The sequence below is a fragment of the Clinocottus analis genome, unplaced genomic scaffold, assembly GCF_023055335.1.
Source record: "Clinocottus analis isolate CAN_PGR_092001 unplaced genomic scaffold, fCliAna1.0.p SCAF_21, whole genome shotgun sequence".
NCBI lineage: Eukaryota > Metazoa > Chordata > Actinopteri > Perciformes > Cottidae > Clinocottus > Clinocottus analis.
Genome location: NW_027175943.1, coordinates 13,576,318 through 13,588,922, shown reverse-complemented (window position 1 = coordinate 13,588,922; position 12,605 = coordinate 13,576,318). Strand labels below are relative to the sequence as shown.

The 12,605-nt window shown below is 46.5% G+C and overlaps 1 protein-coding gene across 1 annotated transcript; it reads left to right on the top strand.

Annotated features, from left to right (window-relative positions):
- Positions 1-9,661: 9,661 nt before the first annotated feature.
- tmem256 (transmembrane protein 256) lies at positions 9,662-12,159 on the top strand. The gene is made up of 4 exons (XM_068588049.1): positions 9,662-9,769; positions 10,434-10,471; positions 11,138-11,218; positions 11,653-12,159. Exons 1-4 carry the CDS (start codon positions 9,688-9,690, stop codon positions 11,794-11,796), a joined length of 345 nt encoding a protein of 114 aa, XP_068444150.1. The 5' UTR covers positions 9,662-9,687; the 3' UTR covers positions 11,797-12,159.
- Positions 12,160-12,605: the final 446 nt, after the last annotated feature.

The window sequence follows — 12,605 nt, the reverse complement described above, 5'->3', positions numbered from 1 at the left end:
CTCCACCCCTCATTTCCTCCACCTTCTCGCCTTCCTCCATTTTCACATCCACATGCCATGTCACACTAATCCTGTTCTCCCACCTCCAGCCGGCATGTGAACCAGTTTTCCTCGCCATCCTCCCGATCCGTCTTCCCGTGCTCACTTGGGAACTCGTCCACACCGAGCCCGGCTACCGCCGCTCTGCTCCCTCGCTGTTTTCTCTCGTATCTCCGCTCCCCAGCTCGCCTCCGGCCCCCTCGGGGTCGGGGATCGTATCCATCACCTCTGATCTACAGCAAGCGGGGCGCCTGTCAGATTAATGCTAACCTTGCATTGGTTCCCACCGTAAAACACCCCCCCTCTATTCTGTCTATATAACTCAGCATCCCTCTACATATACACACTCGCGCCACATTATCCGGAGTGGCATCTGCTTTTAATTGTCCCCATCTGAGCGCTGGTGTAGCGGGGGCCCCGCATCAACCAATCGGCCCGTGCTAATTGCCGAGCCGCATGTCTCGTTGATGCCGGCTGCCACAGAGAGCTGCAAAGAGAAGACACCGGCACGTTGTGACTTTGCATCTTTCATTACTTCATCTGCCCCAGAAACACGTTGGTTCACGGCCTTGTGATCGTATATGCACACGGAGTCATTATCAACAGTAGTAGGTTCATAAGTCCTGTACGTGTGTGTGTGTGTGTGTGTGTGTGTGTGTGTGTGTGTGAACAGTGGGGAGGCCCTGCTGAGAGAGGAGCTCGGGACTGATGAGTTATTCATGTTCAAGGGAAAGTAAACCCACATGAAGGGAAAATGTGCTCATTTTAACCGAGGATGGAGGAAGCCTCCTCTCCTTGTGCCGGCTGACAGCAAATGTCACACACACACACACACACACACACACACACACACACACACACACACACACACACACACACACACACAGTCTTGCATTGTGTTTGTTAAGCAGGACTCATCTCACCCACCACAGGCTTAATCTGACTTAATTCTCACTTTAGGCCTCTATTTCTTTCTATTCTTATGAGGACATTTGAGCGTTGCAAAAATAGCGCACACTTTAAAAAAGGGCATGCAGATGAGCTACCAAGCCATCTTTTTATTTCTGTTCATCGTGTCTTAGTTATTTTATCCATAATTTGTATTGATTATGATGCTATTATGCTCACCAAAGTATAAAAGTGACTTTGAAAAACATCAAATCACTATCTTTTTCATTTTATTTGATGTCTTTCCACAGAAAACCTAACCCACTGTGTGCACGGCAGTTACACTCGATCAGATTTAAACCAGGAAGTAAAACAAGATAAAACAACAAAAAATAAAACCTGACTTGCAATAAAGCCACATCATCCGTGGAAGTGCCCCTTTGTCACTGTGCAACACACATGAGCACCAGCACCAACACTAGTGTGTGCCGGCTCATTGGTCCAGCACACTTGAGAGTCTGAGTGTGTTTCTGTGCACGTGCACATTATGAATAATGCGCAGAACGAGACATCATTTTCCAGGTTATTGGGCAGACTAATCCCTGCCTCACATTTTGCTGACTGCAATTGTTTTTGATGCATTTGATTCGCCGGCTGCTCTCGTTCCTCCTGTTTCCCTCGACGCTCGCTCGCTGCCTTTGTGAGCAAAGCGTTCGGGGGAACGGAGAGGCGGCGTGCGGAGCGGAGGTAAATCAACATAATGAAAGCAGAAAGTGGCTCCCGTGGGAAGTGTATCCGAGTGACAGACGTCTCAACGACTCCGTCACCAGCGACGCCGCCGTTCCACACGGACGGCGCTCGGCTGAAAGCCACAATTTGCTCTCGGTGTGCGGGACGCTAGAGCGTTCTAGCATTATTAGCTTAGGTGATTAGATGGAACCTCAATAGTCCTCATGGGGGAACCGGAGGATCCACATGAGAATTAAACAAAAGCAAAGTACTGCGGATGATACCGCGTGCAATCTGTACAACGGAGCATAATGGCTGTGGATTTGCAATGGATATGGAGGGATGGAGCAGTGGCTATTTAAAGCATGTAAATGTAAGGAAAAGGTCACGTAGAGGCACAGCAGGAGAGGGAAGAAGAGAGGAAGGAAACGATCACCTGACACCTCATCGTTTCAGTTCAGTGGAGCGTTTAGCCTCTTTCCGCTCATTATCCAGCCATTATAATAATATAATAACTATATTTGGTGATGATATGTCTGAATTGTGTCTTCAGCTGTGAGGGATGAGCATATCAGTAATGTAGTGACAGATTACTACCGTAGAAGTCGGGTTTTAAGCCGCTGCTTCCTTTGGTGGTAGTCCCAGCTAGCTCCCGCTGTAGCCTGCTAGCGCTGCTGCTGCTAGTTCCCTGCTAGCTCCCCGACAACCGGGCAGTGGGGACGCGGGCAGTGGCAGCGGCGCTAGCGGGGAGCTAGCGGCGGCGCTAGCTGGCTACAGCTGGGGGCTAGCAGCGGGGAGCTAGCAGCGGCGCTGGCTGGCTTTAGCGGGGAGCTAGCAGCAGCGCTAGCTAGGATAACCACCTAAGGTAGTAGCAGCTGACGGTACACTTGATCTCGTTTCATGGTGTGTTGACAACGGTAGCGTGACTTATTAGTGGGATTAATTGTGTAATTCAGAACAGTATCGAGCACAAATCTTTCGCCTGCTATGCCGTGAGTTTATCCAGAGTAACCAGGTGCGGCGGGAGAAACTAATTTAGTCATATGCCATATTTCAATGCATCACACTTTTCATCCACCTGCATTGCATTTGGGTGGAGGCCAATTAAAGCAAAACATATCTGCGTGGAGAGATACGCCGCATGAGAAGCAAAAGAATACACGTCTGTTTAAATTGGTTTACAAGAGCAAAAGGGAGCCATGAAATGTTCTTTTGCGCTTACATTTGCTTGAGGCGAAAAAAAATATTAACAAAAAAATAAATGAGACAAACAGAAATGTACTGTTACAAATAGGAGTTAGGAATAATTCCACCACAGTGGAGGAATAAAAACAATACCCAACAGAAAGTTTGCAGGATGTGTAGCAACATTCTTCAATAGATAGACATCTGACAATTAGTTTAATTGCTCAACAATTGTATCTTGGAATTGTCGATACGCGTACACACAATAAAATGTTCTCTTTTAATGAGATATTCTTCAGACTAAAGCTTTTATGTTCTCAATAATAAGTGCTGCTCTTTCAAAGTGTTTGTCTGTCTTCCCTGCCAAACTTGGCAAAAGGTAATTATGTCTCCTTTGCAATTATAGATAACGGCAATAAGAAAAATACTCTGACTGAGAACGCTGCATGAAGATGAACTGTACAGTTAAGGCAGAGAGCGGATGCTTCCATTTAAAGGAAATATTCAGAAAATGAAGAACGAAATTGAAAATATTCCTCTGCTGTGAAACACGTGTTTTTAAATTTCTGCTTCCATTACGCTGGTTTAGCAGAGCAGCTTCTCCCCCGTGCAGCTGATCCACTGAGGGTTGAAGACGTTTCATTGTGAAAATGTTCACCTGGTACTTATCTTTTAAAAATAACCACAAAAAAAAACATCCTTTTTGGTTCAACTCTGGTTCCAATCTCCAACTTCTCTGCAGGAATTTGACTAATTTGACTCCGGGGTTATTTTAAAAAAACAACCTGTGATGAAGGTGCTGCGAAGCTTTTCTTTTCTGCTTCTCCCAGCAAAGGAAAGGCCGGCGTCACCTCTAGAAGCTCTGATAGCACGTCTACATGTCTCACAGCTGATGCTGGTTGTCCTCTCAGGCGCCGGTCAATTACCACGGCCGAGACACAAGAAGCAGAACAAAGACCATGTAAGTCATCGTCATCTCAACATAATGACTTGGTTCATCTTTTAAACGAGATACTCAGTCAACATTTGGAGATCATTTCTCATTATAATGACTTACATGGTCTTCATTTTTGCTCTCAGAGGTACTGGACAGCGACGCTCCTTCTTCCTCTTCAGATACTTCCAAAAGCTCTCCAGGAGAACTCTCAGAACATTTACAGCCAACTATGAGGCTTGAACAAGTGTCGGCATCGTACTCATCTGGAGTCACGGACATGTGGATGATCGACATTTATGAACACACATCAGCTCGTATCCCGCTTGGTTATCCTTGTTAAAAAAATGGTTACGTTTAGGCAACAAAACTACTTAAAGATCATAGTTAATATGAAAATAACTTAAAAACATTGTACAAGGTACAGTAACAAAGTGCTGTAACAAAGTATCCTAATAATGTAACATAATATCATAACGTAACATTGTAACATAATATTGTAACGTAATATCGTTATAACGTAAAAATGTAATAGCGTAGCATGTTAGCGTAGCTTAATAACGTAATAGTAAAGTAATACTTATGTGTACAGATTGTAAAGCCCTCCGAGGCAGATTTGTAATTTACACTTGGTGTATTAGTCTTGTGGTGTACTACTACACAGGGAGTATTAGTCTTGTGGTGTACTACTACACAGGGAGTAGTAGTCTTGTGGTGTACTACTACACAGGGAGTAGTAGTCTTGTGGTGTACTACTACACAGGGAGTAGTAGTCTTGTGGTGTACTACTACACAGAGTATTACATCACTTGCTCTGACTCAAAGCTCAAACGTCAACATTTAAACTATCCGTGGTTTGCATTAAAAATGCAGTGGCAACATTTCTTCCTGGTGACTGTGCTGTTAAAGCCTCATAATGTTAAATATACATGCACACACACACATACACACACACACACACGCATCACTCCTCTTCCCAGCCTTGTGTTTAGCTCCGGGCGTCTTCATGTCCATCAGTGCGATATTCAGGTTTTGTTGTAGAAAGCAGGCATTCAGAGGGGGACTCATTAGAGGTGTGAGAGCAGACTGATGGAGCTGGAAGACGGAGGAATAAGCGAGGTAAAGTGAATGAGATGGATGACCTGAGCCGCTGCAGCCTGGTAGGATGAAGCCCCGATGTGACTGGAAAACATGTTGTGTGACAGCTTTGATTAAGATGCTCGCGGGCTAATCCGCTGACTCCATGTGTCTTCCTCTCTGACTCTCACAGCCGCGTTAAGCAGGAGGGAGGCGGTGGAAAGCATCTAGGACGGTGGGACAGGAAGCAATCAAAAACAGGATGTGATGTTTATTTAGGACCCGAATCCATGATGCGCGTTCATAGCCACCAATCAAAAATCAACGCTAGTCCTTGACAGTTCACATGCAATACTTATGGAACCGTAGTTATTGTTCACAGTGTTTTTTACTACCTAAAGCTACCGAGAGGAACGCTCATTTTGAATTTGGCGACCCCTGTGGACAGAAGTGGTAGTGTTTCAGAGCGTCAGAATCCCTTTGAAAAACCTCTTGTTTCACTGCAGCAGGGTCTGACTGGTCCTGGTCCTCACACTGAGGCCTCCAGCAGCGTGACGAGGAGCTGCTGCTGCCGGGATCCGAACCCTCCTCCTCCTGCCGGAGCTCCCAAACGCAGAGTGAAGTCGGGTTGAGAGGAACTTCTAAAAGACGGACGGGTCGCTTCCTCGGAGGAGCTGGAAGAGGTCCAGCCCATCCAGAACATGGGACCGGTATCCTCTCACCTTCATTGTTTCCTGATTTGGATGCTCCACAGAGAGGATCGACACCCATCGGGGCCTCGGCCGCCGGCCCATACGTTGTCCCGCCGAACACAACTTTGATGTGACAGGAGAGCAAATGAAAGCGTTCCTTTTGGATTCTATCACGCGGCTCAGCGCAGGGGCAGGAAAAATGCGTTTAATTCCCAGCGATGGAGCCGACTCTGCCTCGCTGGAGCCGACTCTCCCCGGCTCGGATATCTCGTGGCCTAATTGCCGCCGGTGGCTAAATCCTCCCCATTTGCATCGATCCCCTTTGAAGAGAGATGCAGATGAGCTTAACGAGTGTGCTAATTATGCTCGCTCGGCGCGGGGAGCCGGCTGAAACCGCAACTTTGCGAGCGTGCATGTGTGTGTGTGTGTGTATGTGAGATTAAATGTCTGTGCATGCCCGAGTGTTTGTTTTTGTGCACATGCAAAAATGCTGGCGACAAACAAGCTGACATCCAGAAGAGAGAGACTTAGTCTGAATAATCACCCAGTGGATTAATAAGGAGTCCAATGCACTTGGGTTTGAGCAGAGATGCACGTATATACAGTCTCTATCTATCTATCTATCTATCTATCTATCTATCTATCTATCTATCTATCTATCTATCTATCTATCTATCTATCTATCTATCTACCTATCTATCTATCTATATACAGTCAGCCCAGCATCAGAAACAACCTGCCATGAAGAACAAGAGAAAAATAAAATGGAGCTACTTTGCTGAAAACACCCAGAGAACAACATTTTTCAGTGTTGACATGAGAGTGTAGACAAATGTGTGCGTGTGTGTGTGTGTGTGTGTGTGTGTGTGTGTGTGTGTGTGTGTACCTGGGGCTGTTTTGGTCCAGTGTATGTGCCGCTCTGCCAGCCAGTGTAATGGCAATGACTGGTGTTGTCTCCCCAAGCACACAATAGCCTGGACGCCCAGACAAAATGTCACTCGACAGGCAGTCTCTCTCTCTCTCTCTCTCTCTCTCTCTCTCTCTCTCTCTCTCGCTCTCTCTGGGGGGGGGGGGGCACAATGCGTACACTTGTGACTAAACATCTCGGGTGACATGAAAGCGCCCTCTCGGACGGATAATTGGCCGCCGCCGCTCCTCAAAGCCAGCCGAAGACAGTGAGAGGCTGCGGCCCGTCGACACACATCAAGGTGAATTGAGGATTTCAGAAATATCTGAGTTCCTTTCAGATCTATCAGAGGGAGGAGGAGGAGGGAGGAGGAAGGGGAGGCAGCACGCCGCCCGGCAGGCGAAGCTTTCGGCACACAGGATGTTTCATCACCGGCAGGATGGAGCCGTCCTGTTTTTTGGTTGTTTTTATTCCTGCTGTATTTCCGCCTCTGACAGAGGAGGAGACGGATGACATCGTGACATTCCCAACAGGATGACAGCGCATGATTCCCATTTCTGAAAGCATCACTCAGAGCGGATCACAGTACAGGACGGGGCCGTGGTGGTCTCGTTACCTGCCGACGACCAAACGAAGCACAGCGTTTGTTTTTTATGTCCACGAGACCGTCGGGTTCCTCTGTCGCCGCCGCGCTTTAAAGCTCCCCCACACAGCACGGAGGCACCGCCACCAGATACACCGACAAGGAAGTGAACAAGAATTGGAAATTGGATTTTTGAACAACAACCCTGGGCAGCGGGCCGACATCAGGCCTGAGAGGAGACGCTTGTTTTAAAACGTGGAAATGGGAGCGCTGCTTTTTCACTGTCACCGTCCCAGAGAGAGAGAGAGAGGCGACTGTTCCCCTACAGCAGTGGTTCAACTGGTGGGACCCGTTTTTAATGTGTCGCGGGCCTTTGCTTGAGCAAAAAAAAAGTAAAAAAATTCATCCTGTGATTTTATTTTGAAGGGACTTTTTATGCAGCGCAGTGTCGTTTTTTTCGCCGGCTCATCCCTCCATGTTTTTGGGTCAAACCATTCTGATATGGGGGAGACTTTGGGTTTTTAGAATAATTAAATTAAACATCCTACTGAATATAAAATTCACCTTATGAACTTAGACTTATATTTGATTGAAAATGTATTAAATAAATGTCTTTAAAGGAGTTTTTAATCAATGCCAATTTAAAACTCTCAGGTTCAAACTGCACCGTCTTTTCATTAAATACATTTGAGAAGTTGAGAATGTTCCTGGATTTGGGTCGCGGCTTGTCATTAAGGGTGAAAATGAACCGTGTGTGTGTGTGTGTGAGTGTTCTTTTTGTGGATTGTGTGCAGTCTGAGCAAGCGTCCTCCTGCATACGACCCGACATGCGAGGGGAAGGTTCAGTTCAGTTCAGAGTCGACGGCGAGGCCTCGGGACTCATGGTGGCTCGCTTTTAATGAGCTACACGGACACTAAGACGCGTGAACTGCACATGCATCGTGTTAACTGCACATGCATTGTGTTAACTGCACATGCATTGTGTTAACTGCACATGCATTGTGTTAACGCCGTGTCAAAGTCAGCTGAGGACGAGACTCGGTGTAGACTGTGGTTCTAGCGGCTCTCCAGTAATGCAGTGTGACCCTGAGTAATTTCAATATGATAATTGGAAGAAGTCCCCCACGCCCCTTCCACACACACACACACACACACACACACACACACACACACACACACACACACACACACACACACACACAGGACAGACTTTGGCAGATTGGAAAGCGATACAGCACCCCCTTTTGGTGGGCTCTCTGCAGGGATTAGTGCATTTCCATCAACATTAGTCCCAGCTCCTCTGCAGAGGAACCATCACCAGTGTTTAAGTGGCAGCGATGGTCAGGTTGCAAAGTGCTGCACACTAATGCAGCCGCAGCGCCGCCGAGCCGATCACTCAGCGTTATGTGGCAATTTGGTGCAAGGGAAAGAAAAAAAGGGGCAGCATTTTAAAGGCCCTTTTTTCTATTCTTTTTTTTTCGAGAAGCCACGCTTTGGAGAAAAATTAATTATTCATACAAAAGCAGCACAAGAGTAGAAGTCAGCCCTGCGATGAATAATGCATTTCAGATGTGAAACCTTAAACAAAGCAACAGTGGAAAGGAATTATGAACGAGAATACAAAAAAATGTCTTATTGTCTTTTTGCATGCGCCACGTGAGAATGAGTGTGAGCCTTTTTCTGTTCTCCCAGATTGGAACACACAATAACAGCACGGAATAATAATAATAATAATAATAATAATAATAATAATAATAAAGTGCTTTCTTCCTGGTTGCAAAGTGCATGAAGGCAGTGGAGTCAGAGCAGCAGTGGGACCAGAGACACGCTTCACTCACATGATGAAGCCACGCAGCTGAAGCAGGAAGTTTCTCAACACTCAAGCGTTATGACGTCTCTATGTGGAGTTATGAGGTTTTGCCCGTGGTGCTGAAACTGGAGCATACGATGCGCCATTTTGGTTCAAGCCTCCACACGGAGAGCGGATGTGCCTGGCAGCCAGGAAACCATGGCTGTCTGCCACGATGCCTTCAAGGACTCAGCGGAATGTCGGAATTAACATAACGAGCCGACGATTCGCCAAAAAAAAAAGGTGAATGTAACTTTTTTTCTTACAAAGAAAGTTACATTCATGTGAAGCTAAAATCAGTGGGAATGTGACGTCATATTGTTGTAGTGATGCCTTCTGGATGATGCATTTCTGTTGTTTGTTTGCGTGCATTAATCATTTAGAAATGAAATAAACAGCTGTGGAGCGGAAACATTAACGAGTTTGCCAATAGACTTAAATTATCCCACAATTGGTGGATTTATGTTTATATATATGTTTATATATATATATATATATATATATATATATATATATATATATATATATATATATATATATATATATATATATATATTTGTATATAGTGTTGTCATATTATATCCGTATGCATATAATGTTGTTATGTGTATTTATTTATATATATATTTACATATATACACATATATATGTATATAATGTCGTTATATATGTATATATGTGTTATGTTTATATAACTATACGGAAGGTCCATGTTCCCTGCACTCATATGTAGGATTTCTCAGAGGACCGTGAAGGCAGCATCGCTGTCGGTCCTGTCGGAAACACGCGCGCCAGCAACGAAACATGACAGCGGCTGTTGTGGTCCGGAGGTTGGCGGCTCTGTCCGGGGCTTCGGCGGTGGCCGCGGGGGCGTACGGGGCTCACGGTAGGAAACACGCGTCCCGTTGCGGTCCGTGCTCGTGCACGAGCCTCCGCGCTCGGTATAAGTAACGTTAACGTGTCTGCCATGTCCGCGCTTACCGCCCCAGCCTCCGTACTTCCTCCCAAAAAACTGCCGATTCAAGGTCGGCGTCTGTATCCACGCGGCTGACGTCACACGGAGAGAACAAATACCAGCTGAGTGTGTTGTTTTGGGGCTGATGACGTATTCGGCACCCATGAAACACACGGAGCCGCGCGCTGTTATCGTCAAATAGACACAATTGTGTAATGAAGGTGACCCGAGAAGACTTCGGTTGCGTCTCATGGCCAGCGTGCAGCGGCAGGACGCCTCTGTGGGGCATGAAGTAGTCCAAATTAACTACCGGTGTGTTTTCCTTTTTGGGGCTCCTGGGACTCCCTCAAGGCCCCCTTGGGGGTCCCTGGACCCCCTGGTGAGAACCGCTGGTGTAAACTGTGACACCTCTTCTGGACCTTGGGGGGTTCATGATCCATTCATAATAATTACCAAACTAACAGAAGGGAAGCTACAGGGTGGTCTGTTGCTGCCTTTAAAGCTCTCACGATTACAATGTGGCAGATTATGTGCAACATTTAATTCACATAACTTATTAATAATGTCATTTCCTCTTCCATGTTTCTTGCTGTAGGTTTCAAAAACAGCGACCCTGATGACTACCAGAGAGTGGTATGTATATATGTATATTTATGTATATATGTAGGCCTACTGTGATAGCAATGTTGATATTGTTTTCCTTTTGAGGTGCTCAAATTTAGACTTACTGTCACAAGTGTTTTTTCATTTGTTAATTGGATGTTTTACTTAAGTTGATGTGCAAACTTGCTGAATGTTGAAGGATAGGACTTTCTTTTTATATATATATATATATATCTTTAAAAGAAGAGACACATTTTCAGTATGACTGGTTGCAACAATAAGCGCTCTGTTGTCTGCAGCGTTCAATACAATCAATCATCTCTGACCCAATCCCATCTCCACTTTACGGACTCACTTTGAGTTATACGAGTCCCACAAAGTCCGTGAGGGTTTAGTTCTGTCCCATTGTCAAATCATGGAGTACCTGCGGGCTCTGTGGCAAACATTTTGAGCCCTTTATGATTCCTTTCCATAAGTCAGCATTAGATGCCGACTTTGAGGGTCCAGAATTTGAGGGATTAGGGTGGACATTGGGATTGGGCCACTAATTGGAAGAAAAAACCCACTTTGACACAAGAACATAGGGTTAAAAAATACCTCAGTACCTTTTTTTAAACACTGTCTTGCAGTCCATTCAGCCTGGGCTAGTTTTTCTCGTCAGAATCTTTCCTCAAAGTCGTGTCTTTTCCTCTCCAGCTGTTTGAAACCGCCAACAAGTACCACTTCTACCACAGCCTGGCCCTGCTGGGTGCCGCCCACTCTGGCCAGCCCGCTGTGGTGAGTACGGCAGCCCATCACCAGCTCTCACGGCTGTTTTCTCCCAACGTAACCAGTGTGACGGTGTAATCCTGGTGCCATTACCGGTCTGTGCCGAGTCCCCCCCTCCCCTGTTCCCGAAAACCAGCCGTAATTACAAAACCTTGTGACTCTCAGAGGTCCCAGCAGTGCCAGCTGTGCAGCACCGCTGAGGGTTATTTAAAGATTCAATAACCACAAAAGATCTGATTGAAAATCAACAAAGTGAAAAGGAGCTGCGTGCCAGATTAGTGGTGATCCATGCGGTGGACAAACAAATCAGGATCTCTTGGCTGTCACAGCCAGCTGGAGCTTTTGGAGAATTTGAACTCAGTGCTCCCCCCCTCCTCCCCTGCCTTGTATCTGACAGCATGCATGTGCAATTTGTTCCTAACCTAACTGTCTCCCCTCGACAGGCCGGCACCCTGCTGCTCGCGGGCATGGGGATGTTCTGCGGCTCGCTGTACCACCAGGCCATGACGGGGGACCCCGGTCTGCGCAAGGTGGCGCCCATCGGGGGCATGGCTATGATCGCCGGCTGGCTCGCCATGATACTCTGAGCTGGAACCCTCCCCCTCCCACTTCCCCGGAGAAGGAGAGTTGGCCCGAGAGTTATGTCACCCGTCTCAGCCACGCCCCGGTCCTGGGTGGGTGTGGTGGGGGGATGTCAGCAGGAGATAAAGCCTCAACAGGATTATCACTTTGCTACCGTTGCGGCGAGTGGATAGAGCGTCGCATAACGTTGTAAACGTCCTGCCAGGCGCGTGCTGGGAATGAGACCGTGGCACAACTGGTTGTCTCTTTGTTTTTTTTTGCGATATTGCCATTTCTACACTTCTGTACATTTATATAGCGTATGGCAAATGGAGTGAAAAGCAATGTGAAGGATTTACAAATGAAATAAAGATGTATTTCCTATGTTATTGGCTTGCCTGATTCATTTCCACACTCGTGCCGTGCTGCAGTTGGCCGTCTCTCGGGCCGCTCGCATAAACAGCTACACAACAAAGCACTTAGCAAGATGGAATACTGAACAAATGTTCATTACATCTCATTCATGCTCCCCTGGAGGATGAACCCCACCAGCAGTGGTCATCTGCTTTCAGTCAGTGCCACCACAAGGATGATTTAATACTAAATACTAGTGCTCACATTTGAAATACGCCACGCGTGCATTGTATTTTTTAGTTAATTGGATTATAATCCAGGCGGTTAAAGAAAACGAGAGAGTAGTTACAAAAGCAAAACCCTAAAACCACCACAGCAGCGTTGCAGGTCTCTTTGGACGTTCTGTACGTTCTGTATGTTCATTGCAATCCTTCCCTGCAGTTAGCTCTACCCACACAGCACTCTGCAGGCCACCTCCGGC

Excerpts from the sequence above, each read along its gene's own strand:
- tmem256 (XM_068588049.1), top strand. The coding sequence starts at position 9,688 with ATGACAGCGGCTGTTGTGGTCCGGAGGTTGGCGGCTCTGTCCGGGGCT. Across the intron at positions 9,770-10,433 it reads GGGGGCGTACGGGGCTCACG|GTTTCAAAAACAGCGACCCT; the intron begins GTAGGAAACACG and ends TTCTTGCTGTAG. Across the intron at positions 11,219-11,652 it reads ACTCTGGCCAGCCCGCTGTG|GCCGGCACCCTGCTGCTCGC; the intron begins GTGAGTACGGCA and ends TCCCCTCGACAG.